This window comes from Ctenopharyngodon idella, chromosome 24 (assembly GCF_019924925.1).
Source record: "Ctenopharyngodon idella isolate HZGC_01 chromosome 24, HZGC01, whole genome shotgun sequence".
Taxonomy (NCBI): domain Eukaryota; kingdom Metazoa; phylum Chordata; class Actinopteri; order Cypriniformes; family Xenocyprididae; genus Ctenopharyngodon; species Ctenopharyngodon idella.
The window spans coordinates 18,538,872-18,558,335 of NC_067243.1; the positions used below are offsets into that span (position 1 = coordinate 18,538,872).

The 19,464-nt window shown below is 39.3% G+C and overlaps 1 protein-coding gene across 1 annotated transcript; it reads left to right on the forward strand.

Moving 5' to 3' along the window:
* The first annotated feature begins 3,521 nt into the window (after positions 1–3,521).
* On the forward strand, positions 3,522–17,609 carry fbxl22 (F-box and leucine-rich repeat protein 22). The gene is made up of 2 exons (XM_051884976.1): positions 3,522–4,718; positions 14,877–17,609. Exons 1-2 carry the CDS (start codon positions 4,261–4,263, stop codon positions 15,223–15,225), a joined length of 807 nt encoding a protein of 268 aa, XP_051740936.1. The 5' UTR covers positions 3,522–4,260; the 3' UTR covers positions 15,226–17,609.
* The last annotated feature ends 1,855 nt before the right edge of the window (positions 17,610–19,464 follow it).

The following is a 19,464-nucleotide window of genomic DNA, read 5'->3' on the forward strand; positions in this document are numbered from 1 at the left end:
CAACTTACGAAGAAAGTGTAACGCCTCTCGCGGTTCAAAACACTTACACTACGTCCTACGCCTTCTGTATTCAACTTACAAAACAAACTTTTTTCGTAAGTTGAATACGGAAGGCGGTCTGGTGGAATTGGTGTGGGCCCCACGCAATTGCGTGCTTTGTGTGGTGAGTAAATGCGCTACTGGATTCACAGACAGCGCACCAGTACAGATTTAAGTTCTTTTTTTTTTTTTTTTTTTTGCATTATTGCACTTGAATGGTTTAATAGCACTTGAATGATTGAATGATATTTTTATATATTATATATACACTATCCAGTGATCTCAATGTTAACCTGGAATGTAGACCAGGATGTGACTAGGAATGAAAAACATTTGAGACTTTTCTAGTTTAGTTAACTTGGGTGTATTTTGTATACAAAAGGACATGCTCTTACTCAATGTGCTCGCATTGGGTTGAATGATTCTGGTACGCACTGTTCTCAAATACGGGTGTGGGTTCAGGCAGTGTGTGTCACAACATACACGATTGCTTGTATTTCCTCTGTTCTGCCCATGTAATTGCTTCAGGTGGAGTAGCTTTCTCTTCAATCTCACTTGAAATATAGTGGCAAGTACACTAGTTCTCTAATCTTTCAAAAGACTGCTTACAGTGTCACCCACTGTGAAATGTAAATGCTGAATGGTTTTTAATGACGTAAAGCGCTCCAAAACAGCGTATGAGGGTGTGCATTGTTCCCATTGTGAGTATTTCTTTTCCTTCCCCTTCACTCCTTCTATCAATTACTGCCACCCACACGCACACTCTCGCACGAGGTCCCGGGGGGCAGAGCAAACACTGGGACTCCCCACACGCCACGTGTCAGTGAGGGAGCGCTCCTGACAGGCAGGAAGAACAGGCGCGGAGGAACAGCTGCTCACAGGTGTCTGTCTGAAGCTGTCATACATTAGAAAGGGCAACCAAGTTAATTCTCTCTCTCTCTCTCTCTCTCTCTCTCTCTCTCTCTCTCTCTCTCTCTCTCTCTCTCTCTCTCTCTCTCTCTCTCTCTCCTGTTAGGTCACAGCTGCCAATAAGATCACGTTGCTTGTGTTATCAAGTGCCACTGCGTCAGTCGCAGCATGTCATGACTCATTGAGAGTGACTCAAATGTTATAGGCTGAAATCGCACTTTACTCCGGAACAGATTTGCTAGGTCCACTGTGAGTCACCTAATGATATCAGGTGGTATTGGCAAATGACATATCAAGAGTAGATACTGTTTAGAATAATTCCAGTAAGGGGGCAGGAATGCTAGCCTTGCTAATTTAGAAGTACACTTTGTTCGGTGCGCACAAAACGTGCAGAACTGCAGCTCACTCTGGACTTTCTCTTCACTTTGATCTGTTGCCAAAAACTAATGCCTTAGTTTTTTTCCCAAAACACTGCTCTGTTGGTTTGAGGGTTCTGACTAGCCTGACACAGCACTGGCTCAACCAGTGGTGTGAGTTTGGGGCATGGCTATCTATTTGGCTGACCAATGGCAGATGACAAGGTGTGTCATAATTTTTGTAATTTCATTTGGTGCCGCAAAATTACTTCACCTGCAGTATTGTAAGAAATATATTCAAATTCAGTCAGGTATGTGTAATGGAGGCCAGCTTGTAAAAGCTGTGTGGATAAACTTCACTCCCCTTGACTCAAGAGGTGCACTAACGGCTGACGCTAGAGGCTGCAAGTATTTTGCCTCCTTGTTAGCGTGCCCGTCTCCCATGCCGGAGACCTGGGTTTGAGACCCGCACAGAGTGGGGCGAGTAGGACCTGAGGGGTTACATTGGTGTCGTGGCCCGGATGGGAATGAGGTTTAGGGGAGTGAGTGTAAGAGGCCAGCTAGTAACAGCTGCGCAGATAAACCTCTCTCCCTTTGTCTCAAGAGGCGCACTAGCGACAACGCTAGAGGTTGCAGTCTCTGCCTCCTTGTTAGCGCGCCCGCCCCTCACGCTGGAGACCCAGGTTCGAGGCTTGTGGGTAGGACATGAGAGGTTACATATGTTCAAACTTTCAACTGGAAGAATTTTAAGCAAGGCAACTTATTTTCATACTCAAATTCCAGAAATTTTTGGGCAAATTGCCGGAGAGCCTTTTATGTAAATGCAAGATAAAAACGGAATGCATTCCGATCGGAGCCTTGTGGCAACTTCAAGTTCCTAGAGAGGAGTCCCTATTCGAAGTCCTTCCTGATCTTATTCCCCTCACTTCTCTCATATCACTTCCTGTCTCTAATTAACTATCCTTACAATAAAGGCAAAAATTGCCCAAAAATATGTTAAAAAAATGATCCTAGCATCAGACCCTAGTAACATTACCAGGATCGATACTAGAAGATCTGATGTTGTAGCAAAACAAGTTCCTCTCGAGAAGCCCTGCTCTTTCATTTTTATCTTCTTATAATCATTTGCATGATACCACTAAACTGACAGATAATGTCAGCGAGTAGCACCTTAGTCTTGATATCACTCCAGTTAGCAGTCATAAATATATATTTTTTTTCTTTTGCATCTTTGTCTGTATACAAACTTTCTTCTTTTTACTAGTTATGACCTTGTCACGTTTGTGTCTGGGAATACAGGAAAGATATGGCAATGCGAATGAACAAAATCCCACAATATCAGAGTTTTAGTTGCCAAAAAATTGGTAGCATATTATTTTACAGTCCTGTTTCACATGAAAATACTATGTACTTATTGTAGTAATGACACTAATAAACCTTCCCCTAAACCTTAACCCATGTAGTTAACTTACACTACTCTGTACTTTTGTGGGTAAGTACACTGTAAGTAAGTGCACATACTGTAAAATAAAGTGCAACCAAACTTTTTCAAAATCTCTGGCCCGTTTATACCTGATATTAGGATTTTGGTTGAAGTGAGTAACTTGCTAAATACTATAGAAGCTTGTTTACGCCATGAAATAAAAAATAAAGGTAATTGCGACTTTTTATCTCACAATTCTGACTTTTTTTCTCAGAATTGCGAGATATAAACTCACAATTGTGAGTTATAAAGTCAGAATTGTGAGTTGTAAAGTCAAAATTGCATGATATAAAGTCAGAATTGCATGATATAAAGTCAGAATTGCGAGTTATAAAGTCTGAATTGTGTCGGAATTGTGTGTTTATAATGTCCAGTTGTGAGGGAAAACAGACTGAAGTTTTTTCTCAGAATTGCGAGTTTATATCTCTATCTCAAAATTCTGACTTTATTACTTGCAATTGCATGTTATAGTCAGGATTGCGAGATATAAACTTGCAATTCTGTGAAAAAAGTCAGAATTGCAAGTTTATATTCTGACTTTGTAACTTCTGACTTTGTAACTTGCAAATGTGAGTTTATATCTCGCAATTCTGAGAAAAAAAGTTAGAATTGCGTCGCAAAACTTTATAACATGCATTTCTGACTTTATATCACACAATTCTTACTTTATAACTCACAATTGCGAGTTTAAATCGCGCAATTCTGAGAAAAAAAGTCAGGATTGTGATATGCAAACTCGCAACTGCAAGAAAAAAGTCAGAATTGTGGGATAAAAAGTCGCAATTACCTTTTTATTTTTTTATTTATTATTTCATAAAATACAGCTGTAAACACGGTCCAAATTGGCTTGCGCTCGTCCACTTTCAAACACATTTGGAAAAAGCATGTGACCACATTGCATTTGTAGTATAAACGCTCATGTGGTGGAATACATTCGAACAGCGATCAACCACGGCACTAAAACAAGCCTTTGCCCATTATGTGCAGTTTAAATAAGTGTCCATTTCATGGAACTGGATTTTTCCCTACATTTTAGTTTATTTGTGTGCTTATTCAACACACAGTAACAGTGACGTAAATTCATGTAATCAGAGACCCTCCCCTCAAAATCCAATCATAAGTGGTCAGAGGAGACGCATTTGAGATGCAGTTACTACCAGGTGTGAATGGCGAATGTGTCGCCTTTGACCACGTGATTGGATCAACCAAAACACAAGCAGACCCAGGTGTAAACAGGGTCTCTGTGTGGAAGAGTGTCTCGCCATTCCCCATCCCCCAAGACGCAAGGCATTGAGTGAAGACACTTGCAAGTGATAAACAGAAGCTGCCACACTCTAAACGTCCCTCACACTGCCTCCTGTCCAAGCGTCGGAGACAGATGGACCGGGAGAGTCCATGTGCCTCACACATTTCCATTTTTGACCGTGCCTGCAGCGGTCCTCCCAAAATAACCCCCATTCCTTACGACCTTATATGTGCAAGGCCTCAGTGAGATTACAGTCTGGGGGAGAATCACGAATCCAGGCCACACGAGACTCGCCGTTGTCTCGTTGCTTTGTGGTTGTTAGCAGGCCTGTTAGCATCTCCAGTCTTGCTATGCATCTCACAGAACTAGATCAGGAGTGTTTGCTACACCTATTTTCATATCTAGACAAGGACAGTCGCCGCAACTTGTCCCTGACTTGCGTACGACTAAGACAAGTCTTCCTGGACCCGCAACTGTGGACGCTACTTCACTTCAGTTCTCCATGCGAGCTAAGGAGGGACAACTTTGTTCTGGGCTCTTCGCTGAGGTACCTGGCTGTATGCTGGCACTCGAGCAGGGTCAAAGTGTGCAACATTGAGGACTGGATGAAGACTACATTCCAGAGGGACCTCTGCAGAAAGCACGAGAGCCTCGTCAGTGACTTCCTGGAGCGTGTTTGCCACATGTGAGTGTTTCTGTTTGTCTTGGCATCAACATTCGTTTTGTCACTGGTTTGATCTTGGACTGGCAGATGTTCTGATATATTTAGACAGATGAAGTAACCTTAATGAATCCCACATCCACTTTCATTGGTAAAAGAAAAGTAATGACTCCAAAATTAAGTTTCCGTGATTGTTTACTCACCCTCGTGTTGTTCAAACCTTGGAAGAAGAATGTTTACACAGCTCTGTGCCATTGCAAACAACAGCATCCCGTGGCTGTCAAGCTCCAAATAGTACAAAAACCACAATATTATTAACATTAATGTTGTCCATACAAAAGCAATATGATAGATTTGTGTATTGAACAGACAAGCATTTTAGTAATTTTGCCATAGTGCTTGAATCTCATTTGCGCTTGCATATATTCAAACTTGGTGCATGAAGATGTGTTGACCTAGGTTTTACATCAATGACAATAAATCACATTTGATTTCTGTTTCATAACCTTTCATGACGTGTCAAGATTTGAGATATGAAAGCTATGGTGGAGGGAAAATTGTTGGTGAGCAATGACTTAGTCACCATAAAATCAAAACTGACAATTCTTATTATTTAATGGAATGTTGCAGTGTTTATTATAAATGATTTATCTGTGCAAATCATTATTTTTTTAATACACTGTAAAAAATTACTGTTGCAATTAGTTATCACAACAAGTTTTTTTTGATGCGATAACTCAAAAATCCAAGTTGATTAAACTCAAAATTGTAAGGCAACACGAACACAAACTGTTTTAAGTTGAAAGAACATATTATTAGTTATTCTAATGTTGAATTTTAAGTTGTGGTAACTAATTGCAACAGTATTTTAAATACAAAATCATTCTCTCCCTCTCACAGCAACATTTCTTCTGTCATATCACATGAGATTGCGGAAATTAGCAAAATTACAAAAATCCAACGATCCAATCATTTCCAGATGAAAAAAATCAAGTCATGCCCTACATTTTCTTTCTCATTTGAAAAGCCGTTTCGCTCAGGATGTCACAATTGAAAAGAAAAGACAATCGCAATTTCAGTTTCATTTTGTTCTGTTCCTACAGACTTAATACTGACTACTTCTATGATGTTTATATATAAATATAAACGGTTAGTTCCTGTCCTTGATTCTGATTGGTCAATAGCTGGGTTTTATTCACGATAAAACACGGCTATGACCGCTTCACCCAACGGTTCTGTGTATCACTACACAACATCCTTAGCAACCACTCTTAGCAACGTAAACATATGTTAGTTCTCATTGAAGCTTACTGTATTATGTAGAAGAGTATTGTGAGAAAGAGATCGGGTGAGCGAGTTTATTACCTGCATTTAGATTTAGCATTTTCCTTCAGGTCATTCCTATGTTCATAATAAAACATCTGTTTAAATGTCCGATGTATTATCTTGTCCTTTTAACAGTTAAGGGGTTTTCCGTGACTGACAGCACTAGTCAAAGCATTTGTCAGTTGTGCCTTGTTCCGTGTTCACAACAATTCAGACTTTTCAATGTAAAAGTCTTTGCTACTGACTGACACACTCATAAAGACAGTCTTTGCTGCCATCTAATGGCGTAATAATGTAACTTCTGTTGCTGTTTACGGTCAGGGACTATTTTTTATGGTGGAAGGAAGGCTTTGGGTGAAAGTTTACTTCATGAAAGTTGCATTGATACATATTTTTGGCTTTAATATTTGTACTGTGTGGTAACTATTTTATAAAAGCAATAAGGTACTCGAGGCTAGGGCTGTATCGTGAGTAAGTCACAGCGGAAGGGGTTGCGGGGGTAACAACGCCCTTCAGCCGTGACTTATTCACGATACAGCACAGCCTCGAGTACCTTATTGCTTATATATGTATTGTAATTTGACAACCTCTGGTAACTGCTTTTGTTAGATAGGAAAGAGATATTTTAAACATTCCTTAAAATATCAACTTTTGTGTTTCGCAAGTCATACAGGTTTGGAACAAAATAAGGAAGTAAATAATGAAGAGTTAGTTCTCACAAAAATGAAAATTCTGTCAAGTCACAAAATCATGAAAATATTTTAAACTGAAACAAATCACAACTCAATGTTTATGAATTGCTCTGGTTTAGGAAAGTGCAAATACATTTTTGAAATAGAAATAAATAGAAGCAAAGACACCAACTGGTAAATTTCACGCATTGCCTGCAACAACTAGCCCATCACTCCACAACTACAGGCACACCGCAGACCCTCTGAATCAACAGAGAGCTGTGGGACTGTCACCTAATGTATGGAAGAATAGAACGCACTGGCCATTCACCCACTTTCTTGTGTGTTGCAGCAAATTACTCATTTACCAGGTTCTGTTATGGGTTGAAAAGATTTACATGAGTACAGAACATTCAGTAACTCGTTTTTGAGTAACACAGATACATTAGGACGTAGCGTGATATTATTTTAAAGAACAGACGTCAATGGTAGAAAGCTTAAAAGTACTTCAGCATGAATGTTCCTCACATAGCCATTTAACTCCACCAGTGTCTGACTAATGGCAATTATGCTCCTTAATGACCTTTATTCTTTAAAAAGTTCATCAGAAACACATTTTAGCTTCAAGCATGCACGTCATCACAGTCTTCCATCGATAGATGCGGCTTGCGTTCGAAGCGTGCTGAGGCTGGGAACATAGTTTGCCTCAAGTTTTGAATGACACAAGGTCTGCGGTGTAGCATGCAGTGCACAGCTGAATTACCCTCTGGGGTTTTAAGAGAAGATCTGTACAGCCTCTTCCAGGCAGCCAATAATAACGGGAGACATGATGGAGCTCTGCGGTTTCTCCCGCTGCTGTTTTGCACTGTAAACTCACTTACGAGAAAAAAAAAGAAACACTGTGATTGGGCAGAACACTCTTTAAAAAAGGTTCTTGAGTAATTCTCTACATCACTTTCATAAGAGCCGAACTTTATATTTACTGATCTGAAGAATGTGTTATGAAACATCAAGAACTCAAGGTGGTTGTAGAAGGTTTTTTTTTTGGAGGTGTTAGATTATAGGTTTCTCAGGTCAGTGTATTGGTTTCTAGGTTATTTAAGGTACCAGTATAGATGGTTTCATCAATAACTAAAATATAAAATGTTTGTAGCATTTATGGTACCAATTGAAACCTTTATTTTTAAGAATAAAAGGCATAGAGATATCTGGAATGACAATGAAATCAGTAGGGTTCTTCTGTATGGTTACTTTTTGATGATTAAGTTCTTGATGTTCATTATAGGTTCTTCACATCAGCCTGTTAGTTTCTGGTCTGTCTAAGGAATCAGAACATAAGAATTGGATCATTCTAAGGTCCTCTTATGGCATCAGGGTGCAAAATTCTCCAAAGATCCATTGTCAACTCAAGATGGTTGTTGAGGGTTCTTGAGAGGATTCTTTAGGGGTAAAAAAGATGTTATATTATAGGTCCATCAGCATAATGATGGTTGTTCCTTGACCAGAGAAAATTGGAGCAACACATGATGAAACTGGAGAGAAGCAGAAAGAAGTCCCTCCCTTATGAGCTCCCTCTCATGATTTGCATTGGCAGGTGGAGCCTACAATCGGTTCTTTGTTGATGAGGGCGGACTGCACATGTGCGTCACAGTCACTGCGCACTGTGTGTGTGTGTGTGTGTGTGTGTGTGTGTCGCTGACTTTCCTACAAAGGCACACACACTGACTGATGCCATTGTGGCAATATATTTCAGCTTCAGGAAATTTTACAAAACACTGAGTATATAGGGAAGAGATGGTCTCAGATGGTGTCATTAAGTTCAAGTATAGGGATCTAGTTTTATTCTTCAAATAAAACATTGTTTTCTTTCTCTTTCTTGAACACCTAGTGCAACTTACTGTTGCCGTCCAGGTTGTCAGGTTTTCTAATGAAAAATACTTAAAACAAGATAAATTTACTCAAGAATTATGTTACGATAGTAAAAGATATTAAGACAGAAAAAGGAAGAATAGAACAAAATGTTTAAGGATGTTTAGATATTTTTATATATTCTGATATTTTTAATGGAATAGTATTGATGCTTAAACCATCATATAGCTTAAAGGATTAGTTCACTTCAGAATTGACCCTTCGCCGGGAGTTTGATTGACAAGCGATCTAACCAGTCATAACGCCGAATCCGCCATTTTGTCCAACAAGCAGTCAGGAGTTAGAAGATTAACCTCGGTGGACTTTAACTTGAAAAATGGTGTGTACTGACGTCTTTCCGCATTTGAAACAACATTCCTTTTCGTTCATTCATGTTTATTTTATGCTATAAATTAACTAGTAAGAAGAGATGATCGTTTCACGAGCCGTTTGAGCTGAGGCGCTACAGCAATCTGTCACGACACATTAAAGAGCCACAAAATGGTTTTTATTGTTAGAATTTCTTAAAAAATTACACAATTTGAAAGCTGGGACTTTGTTTAATATCATAAGTAACCTGCTCTGTCTTGTCTGTCGACGTGTTGTCAGTGTCCTCTTTGCTCCGCGATGTATTTTTCACGTGTGGCGTGACAGAGCCATGGCTTCTCGGACAAAGCAACAGTAACTAAGGGGGGCGGGTCTTTGCGAAGGGTTAATAAAAAAATTTCCTGATAATTTACTCACTCCCATGTCATCCGAGATGTTCATGTCTTTCTTTCGTCAGTCGAAAAGAAATTAAGGTTTTTGAGGAAAACATTCCAGGATTTTTCTCCATATAATGGACTTCAACAGTTACCAACGGGTTGAAGGTCCAAATTGCAGTTTCAGTGCAGCTTCAAAGAGCTCTACATGGTCACAGACGAGGAATAAGGGTCTTGTCTAGCGAAACGATCTGTCATTTTCTAAAAAAACAATAAAAAAATTATATACTTTTTAACCACAATTTCTCGTCTTGCACTAGCTCTGCGATGTGCCACGCATTACGTAATCACGTTGGAAAGGTCACACGTAGGCAAGTACCACGGCAGGGCGAAAAACTCCATCTCATTTTCTCTTCCAACTTCAAAATCGTCCGACATCGTTGTTTTACCGCTGGGCCATTTTGGCCGTTTGACTTAATCTTTGCACATTCGCTTTGTAAACACTTGCTCGGTACTTCCGCCTACGTCACGCGTGACCTTGTTAACGTGATTACGTAATGCGTGGCGCATCGCAGGGCAGTGCAAGACGAGCATTTGTGGTTAAAAAGTAAGTAATTTTTTATTTTTTTTAGAAAATGACCGATCGTTTCGCTAGACAAGACCCTTATTCCTCGTCTGGGATCATGTAGAGCCCTTTGAAGCTGCCCTGAAACTGCAATTTGGACCTTCAACCCGTTGAACCCTGGTGAAGTCCACTATATGGAGAAAAATCTCGGAATGTTTTCCTCAAAAATTTTCCTCATTTCTTTTCGACTGAAGAAAGAAAGACATAAACATCTTACATGACATGGGGGTGAGTAAATTATCAGGAAATTTTAATTCTGAAGTGAACTAATCCTTTAACAAATGTAACTAATATTTACATTAAAATCATGAATTATAGATTAAGATATCCTGACGATTACAATATTCCATCACTTTAAAATGGTCAACGATTTGACAGCTTTAATCTTCTGTAGACTTTTGGCTCCACTACAAAGAATTGTATGAGTTTGTTACGGATATTGCACATGATGAATATCACCATTTCTCCAAACAGGCTATTAGAAATGAAAAGAGAAAGAAAATAAAGAACGCAACTACATCTGACCACATCCATCTGCTGTGTGAGACTTTTCTGTTGACGTTCTTGGCGCAGACAGATCATTATGGCCGCTTCAGGGAAAATAAGTCTCTAGACTCAATCCTACGGCCCTAGACACACCCTCCACAGTGTCCTAAGAGACTATAAAGACTACCGTCACTGCGATGACCCTTTGAGTTCAAAGAAAAAGCATTAAATTGAATTTCTGTTAAATTACCGTATGACGTACGTCCTGCCACGTGTGGGATGTCTATAGAGGCCACATCCACATGGGGAAACCTTCACGGTTTGTGTTACGGATTATATTATTAGGGCTTGCACCCTCACACCCAGCCTCAATGTAAGCCAAAGTAAAATAAGACTTAACTAAGTCTTTAAAAAATAGCCTGTTTGGTGGAATTGCTTGTGCCAAACCAAACAAAACATCTGCACAAGAGAAAGGCGGAGCTACGAGAGGAAGGCTTGCTTATGTAACCGGAGATGATGCGACGCATATATCTGGCGTGTTTACTTCATCTGGCCAGCTCTGAAAGCTCCTCCCGCTCAAACACAATGGCTGAAAGCTGCTCCAGCAGAAACTATCTAACCAACCGATCCCCGAGGCTTTGAATTCTTGTGAGCCTCTCTCATCCTTCCTCTCCTGTTGATCCCTTTATCAGACTGTCTGTGTCACAGATGGCCGTCTGTGATAATGAAAGCAATGGCACGTGTAGCGTGAGATCTGCCCCATGGCCAGGGTTATTGGGACAGGGCTCATAACACTTACAGGCGGCTGGAATGTGCCGGTCTCACATGTGGTTAAGTGGTAAGATTATGTAAGAGTTTATATAATCTGCATCAGTAAACGTGAATGACATCTCAAAGCTACAGCCATTAGCTCGCTCCATGTGAGCGTGTGTGAGTGTTGACCCAGTGTGAGTCCACCAGCAGGCTGCAGCAGAGGAGAAACATGGACACACAGAAGGGCGACTCTCCAGAAGCCAGTACAGAAGGTTCCTGTTGCCCGAGCTCACTGGTGTGGGCATGGGAAACGGCTCGGCTTTCAGCTGGTGTGATTTAGCAAGAGCACCAGCTGTGTTTATGTGGCAAAAACAGCTGATACAGCAAACACTGACTTAGGGAATGGTTTTTGTTATGCTACAGGTATGCTTAGTATAATACCATGCAAATGCCTGGTGGGGCCACATAAATTACTGCCTAAACAGTCTTGGGTTATGGTTTTTGACAGCATGGCACATTTATTATACAGTTTACCACTTCATGTGTCCCCTGAGGAATAAAAAGCATTCGTAATGCAGTAAACTAGTGTGTTTTCTAGCCAGTTAATCACTGGCGGCTGCTTTTCTTACAAGCAATGATTACATTTGTGCAATTCATATCCTATGTCTCACTGTCTAGTCACTTAAAGCTGTCTTTTTTTGATGATAATACTTTCTTTTTTATTCCAGATTAAAGGGTTAGTTCACCCAAAAATGAAAATTATGTAATTTATTACTCACCTTCATGTCGTTCCACACCCGTAAGACCTTCGTTCATTTTCAGAACACAAGTTAAGATATTTTTTGATGAAATCCGATGGCTCAGTGAGGCCTGCATTGCCAGCAATGTCACTGAACCTCTCAAGATCCAGAAAGGTACTCAAAACGTATTTAAAACAGTTCTTGTGAGAACAGTGGTTCTACCTTAATATTATAAATCGACGAGAATACTTTTCCGAACGCGTATCAAACTGCCAAACTGCTGAAATCACGTGACTTTGGCGCTCCGAACCACTGATTCGAAACAAAAGATTCGTAAAGCTTCGAAGCTTCATGAAGCAGTGTTTTGAAATCGGTCATCACTAGATATTGTTGAAAAGTCATTATTTTGTTTTTTTGGCGCACAAAAAGTATTCTCGTTGATTCATAACATTAAGGTAGAACCACTGTACTCACATGAACTGTTTTAAATATGTTTAGAGTACCTTTCTGGATCTTGAGAGCCATCGGATTTCATCAAAAATATCTTAATTTGTGTTCCGAAGATGAACGAAGGTCTTACGGGTGTAGAATGACATGAGAGTGAGTAATAAATGACATAATTTTCATTTTTGGGTGAACTAACCCTTTAATATGCCAATACTAGCTAAGCTGTTTTGTTAACTAACAAAAAAAAGTTCCAAAAAAAGTTTTCTGTCACTTTCAAAACATCTCTTTGTTGTTTGAGAATTCCGACCAGCCTGACATGGCAACACTGGCTCAACCAATAGATAGGTGAGTTTTGGGGTGGAGCTATCTGTTTGTTGGACCAATGGCAGATGGGGGAGCATTCAGGAAACCTGTTTGAATGCTGTTGATTTTATTGGTGCATTTAATAAGATCATAACAAATTATATTAAACATTTTCTTAAATTCTATGCCACAAAATGCAGCTTTTCGTGTTTATTTTTATTTATTTATTTATTTATTTTTTGTTAAATTACTTTCTTCTATACAAGTATATGTATTGTACAGTGTAAGTTGATGAAGTTGTTGAATCCCCGAAAGATCTCTGTCATTTTTAAATCATTGCTTTTGAGCGTGACATGCACTGTAAAAAGTAATACGCTCTATCTACTCCATAAAATTGTGTCAACAGATTACAAGCAATATTATTAATTTAATTCAACATATATGAATTGAGTTAGAATTAATCAAATTAATTCCTTAAAAGGCAACCATTTAAAATGTGTAAAATTAGCAAACACCATTACCAAAACCACAAACTGACATAAAAAGCAAAGAGTCAAACTGCCCAACTAAATGAAACACTGATCACCATAATGATGACCAAACATTTTCAATAAAATCAACATCAACATCTAAACATCTGTTAATTCTTGTGTTTCTCTTTCCTTCAGTGATTCTACTTGTTATCATCAGGTGTCTTCAATGTTGGCAATAAAAAATAAAGAGTTCTTAATTCATCTTTGATGTCTGTCTGTTATTCAGATATTTGTGTTTAAATTTTACTTAAGTTTTACTCGTTTTAAATGGTTGACATTTAAGGAATTAATTTGATTAATTCTAACTCAGTTCTATTTGTTGAATTTAATTAATAATATTGCTTGTAATCTGTTGCTAAAAATTTTTGGAGTAGATATAGCAAATTACTTTTTACAGTGTGGCAACACTGATTCAACCAATGGGGTGATTTTGGGGCGGAGCTAAGTGTTTGTTTTACCAATGGCATGACAGGGGAGCATTCAGAAACCTGTTTGAATTGTTTTGATTTTATTAGCACTTCTAATATGAGTTTAGCAAATTATTAATTTACTTAAGTTCTATGTCACACAATGCAGCGTTTTGTAAGTGTACATTTTTTCTTTAATTACTTTCTTCTATCCAAGTATAATATGCAGAGATCACTGAAATTTAGTCAGTTGTATGTTCAATCCCATAGTCTTTGTTGTGCTTTCAAAGCATTGCTCATTGTTTGAAAATCCCGACCAGCCTGCATAGCAACACAGGACCAACCAATAACATGAGTCTGGGGGTGGGGCTATTAGTTTAATTGGCCAGCCACATACAGGTGGAGTGTTCAGGGAAACCTGTTTGAAAAACAGCAGCACAGAAATGACACACTTCAGCTTTAACAGACACCTCTTTGTTATAATTCACTATCCAATCTGTTTTTTTCCAAACGTGGGGCTTTCGCACCAGAGGAACCTTTTCATAGTTTCTAGAACTATTGGCTGAAGTACCCAGATTTTGCAGTGTTCGCACCGCAGGAACTAGGAGCGATTTTAGTTCTAGGAACTCCTTTTGGGGGAACTAAATTAGCTCCTACTTCAGAGTAGGGTCTAAACCAACACTATAGGAACTATCAGTGACGTGAGTGTACATTGATTTGTTAAACGCATGTCAAACACCGGCACCTGGCATTTTAAAAAAGCCGTGTAAACATATTTACTTCACGAACATGAAAAACAGTGGTAACGGCATTTACCTGTTGTCTGCAGTGTTGTGTTTTTTTGTCCGCCTCGATGATATGTAATACTAAAAGTTGTCATAGGAGATTTAGTCTCTTAGCCCCACTTTTTGCTCTTTTAGTCACGTAAATTATGCGTTTACATTCCATCTCTGTTATCATGAAACCCACGACACACAACAAACACAGCTCCGATCACGGCATCCTCCATCCACCGCTTTTTAGCGTTTGTAAATGCCGCGCTTAAAGACACCGCTGTCGGCCGCTTCAGAGTTCCTATTCCCGGTGCGAATGCAACCAGGAACATGGCCCGGGGGAGAAATTAGTTCTCAGGGGAACTATCCTAGTGGTTAGTTCCTATAGCTGAATTCCTAGAACTATTCGGTGCGAAAGCCCCTATGTATGCACTGCATGTTATCAAATTATAAATATTGCTTATTTCTGACATATAGCATGAAAAATTCTGCTTCTTGTTTTTTTTTAGGTGTCCAAATCTAGTCTCGCTGACTCTGTCTGGATGCGGACACATTATGGATCACAACGTCATCAACGTACTACAAAGTTGCAGGAGGCTACGTAGCCTTAGTCTAGAAAACTGCGCTCGGATGACTGACTCCGTCCTCCAGGCTGTGGTGAACCACGGAAACAGTCTCACAGAGGTGAGGGTGGACTTCTGCCGCAACGTGACCCAGGCAGGGCTGCAGGAGGTCAGAGACAAGAGACCAGAAGTGCACCTGAGCGCATTACACAGTGCAGATATGATTCCAGACAGCAAGCCTGAGGAGAAAACACAGATCAGGAGAGCTCTGCAGAAGTTCTTGATCTTCTCCTGACAGCTAGAAGCTACCTAGAGACTTCATGTCAAGTTGAGGTTCACAAAACTGTCCAGTACTATTACAGATGTTTTATTTTTTATTTCACTATTGATATTACACTTCTTTGTAATTCTGTAATTCCTTATTTTGTCATTTCACAAGTTACCGTGACAGTCAGTCTTCATCTATGAAGTTTTCATTCCTATTTCATTTAAATTTGTTGTGTTTACATTCAGTCTTACAACCTTTCTAATATTTTATTTGTTCAGCATTCTCATTTCAAACTCATTTTTTGTACCTTTGCTGTCATGGGTTGTTTTTCTTTTGTTTGTTTGTCTATTTGGCTCCATGAAATGACTCACCGGTCAAGTAAACAGTACAAAGACTAAGTATTCAATATGCAGGGCAGTGGCCCAATCCACACATTTCAACCAAATCTTAGGTTTTGATTATAAAACAATTGTGAACTCTGTGAAGGGCAGTATTTTTTAAAAACACAGCTTGTTTTGGTTGCATAATCAAGGTTTTTTCTGGAACAAGTCATAGTTGGTTATTCTCATTGTGGGTTTTGGACTTCCTCCTAGTTATGCAAGAACAATATTTGACCAAGCACAGGTTTACAGCCTTGCTGCATGACTTTTATTAAGCAATAAGGTGTGAGAGGCTGTACTTGTGAATATAGTCATATTGTGAATCATGTCATGTTAGTCACAACATGCCTGAGGGACTATTTTCACAATACAGCATGGCCTTGAGTGGCTTATTTCTCCTAAAAAACCTTAATGTTAAGCAAATTCATTCATTAATCTTGTATTAAAAAACAGTTCCAGACCTGGTTGCTGATTAGTCAACAGCGTTTCAGCCATACTAAATCCCAAAGTATACTTCACTTTTTACGCGTATGCGAGGGTCAGAATTTCGTCATCAGAAGAGTATGCACGTACTGTACTCGCACCGCCAGATTTTTGTAACCACGCGTACTTTGTACGTGGAGGTCACACATGAACATTTAATTTTTTTGCAGTAATTAGTTTATCCACACGGTGGCAACCGTGCCCGGGGGGGCGTCAATTTACAAGGTAGTCAAACAGTGTTGCCAAGTCTGCGGTTTTCCCGCGGAATTGGGCTACTTTTACACAGTTGCCACGGGTTGTTTTTCATGTCCGCGGGTTGAGGCGACCCCAAGTAACATGATATTTAGCCCGTGGAATACGAATTTTACCAGGGGGACCCCGCCAAAAACGCGGATTTTACCCCCCGAATGCGGATTTTTACTGTGGGACCAATGCGTTTTGGGCTAGTTTTGTGTTTTGGGCTAGTTTTGAGTAGCAATTGGCTGGGTTTTGTTGTAAAAACCTGGCAACCCTGTAGTCGAAGAAAAACAGCATAAACTGAACAGACCAGAACGCATGCAAGCTACAGCGACAATGGAGGTCTACATAGACGAGAGATTGTGCGAAGAGGTTAGAAAGTACCCTCATTTGTACAACTCTAGCATGAAAGAATACAAAATTTTTTACATGGGTTGTAACTCGTGGCGAGAGATTGCTCAAAACTGCGCATGTGTCAAATGCCTGTGTACGCGTACGAGTCAAATGAACTATACTTTGCAAGGTTGTGCGTTCGACTGTGACTGTACACTAGCGTAAGTGTAAAAAAACGAAGTACACTCAGGGCTTAAAGCACACAGTATAAACAAAACCTAGCCACCCATAAGCCCAAAGTATAGTTCACTTTTTACGCATACGCGAGGGTCAGAGTACAGTGCGCGTGACGCAAATTTCGTCATCAGAAGAGTAAATTTTTGTAAATGTGCGTACTTGTACACGCAGGTCACACATGCGCATATAATTTTTTTGGCAGTAATTAGGTGGCGTCGATTCACAGTCGTACACTAGCATATGCGTAAAAAAAGTATACAGAGCTACAGAGACCAAACTTCAATTTATTATATTTTCTAGCAGAATGATGTAACAATGAATTTGCTTAATAATATGTTTGAATTTATTATTTCTTTTTGAATTTTTTTATTATGTACTGTATCATTTCTGTACATTTAGACTATTTACAAACTTACACATTGACTGTTGAAGAAATATGTTCTTTAGGTATGCAGGTGTGTCATAAATTCATTTCTGGAGCATTTCTTTGACCCGTATATTCAACTCAGTGGATGCAGAAGGCAGTTTGGGTATTGTTTTCCTATCATGAGTTTTTTACACATCTTACTCATTTGAAATACTTACTGGGTTGCAAGGAAATATGTATGTATATTTGGACACAAGGAATTTTTCTTTACCAAGTTGCTAAATTGATTTGGTAATTGCTTACAGGTTAATTAATACATTTATTGAACATTGGTGCCTTTTATCATATAACAGCAATAAACTATTATAGTTATATTTTATTGCAGCTTGAACACTGTACCAAGACCCGGAACTATCTGTTTTATATTTGCAATGTTAGGGCACAGGATTGAATATAGTTTAAGGAGCTGATATATATGTTTTTTTATTTTATTTATATATATTTTTTAGAGGAAGCAAGGAGAAAAGCTGTTGCTATCTTGTCTGCCTCAACAGTGAGTTATGACCTAAAGCCTGCACGGAGTCATTTGAGGCCACGTTGGACGTCTTCCAGCGTTGTGATTAGAAACGTATTATGTAAGAGCTGTGGAGTGTGGAAGTAGGTTGGCCAGTGTCTGTGTTGTCCACGTGACCATGCTATTTTGCATCGTAATTGCAGCAAAAATAGTCGTTCTTGCTGCTTGGGGTTACAGAATTTGTTCTTCCTCTCTTGTGCCTGTTTGACCTTTTTCAAGTGCATGTAATCCAGCAAGTTCCACAAACCCTCAGGGCATCATCAAGACTGTTTGAAGAACAATCGCACATTCTGTCCCTAAATAGTCCGTAATATTGTTGGAGATATATTTAGAAAAACAAAATAATATGTAATGAGTCTTAACAGAAAGGCCCTTGTTTTACAGCCAATGTTCTCCACAGGATGTTCCCCGCAATGGATTGAAGGCTGGAGGGTGAAATAATATTGGGATAATTTTTCTTGTATCTCTTTCCAACTCTTGCTCTCCTTCTTTTGCTCTAGGTTTTGTACTTGTCCAGTTACATAAGTAAATGTCTGGAAAAAAATCAGTTATCGTTGTAAAAAATGTCTGTTATTGTGTAATTAGTAATGGACATGGTTAGATAACATCTAATCAATACTTTGAAATAATTCCCAGGACCATCATCGGCGGAGGTCGATGAGGAGGGCCTGTGACTCATGGTCCACCCATAAATCTCTTGTCCCTGGCCTCGTGAAATCAAGCATTGGTACTGGCTGTGATATTTCGTAAGACTTTGAGAGGTCAAATGAGCCGCAAAACACGATCTGCATGCTGTGATTGCCTAAATCAGGTATTTCTTTGATGTGGATGCCAATCCACTCCAAGTGGTTATGCAATCCAGTTAGCGTTTGATAACATCAAGGGTCCAGCAAACAGATTTTGAAAGGCTGAAAACATTAGGCACTATTTATGTGCACAATCACGTGTAAGCAGTTAGCAAGTGAAGCCAAGAAACTGTAGTAGCCTTTCAGAGAAAAAAGAGAGTAGACCTTCTTTTTCTCAAAACTGAGAACTAGTTAACACCCAGGGGCAACTTTAAGGTTGGTGTTGAATGGCTGTAGACAAGAATGGGCCTCTAATGTGTGTGATTTGCCTGAAGCTACACGGGTTTGTGTTGCTGAGGTTACAGTTGTGAAGCATATGATCTGTGAAGTCTACTATAGGCAAATACAATCTCTGAGGAGGTCATAAAGCATGCTCCACATGCTCCAGTTTTATTGTTTCAGTATGGAAAGGTATTCACACACCTGAAATGTTGTAGTTAGACATTGGTAATGGCAGACAAAAAGTTACACACAGACAATTCTTGAAAAATATTTGTGTATTTATTGAGACATTAGGGTAACGTTTTAGGACCTTCAACATTTTGCGGTCTCAATATGTTGCTGTCTTTTGCGACATTCTTACAAATGCCTGATGAAGATTGCGAGTTTGAAAGTTGCTGTCTCAATATGTAGCGGTTTCTTACACCATGCTTACTGTACAAATGCCTGAAGTTCAAAAAAATGAAATCTTATTTCCTCAATATGTTGCCTGATCAAGTTTGTATAAGACCAAATAGTTTGTCTTAAAGGATTAGTTCACTTCAGAATTAAAATTTCCTGATAATTTACTCACCCCCATGTCATCCAAGA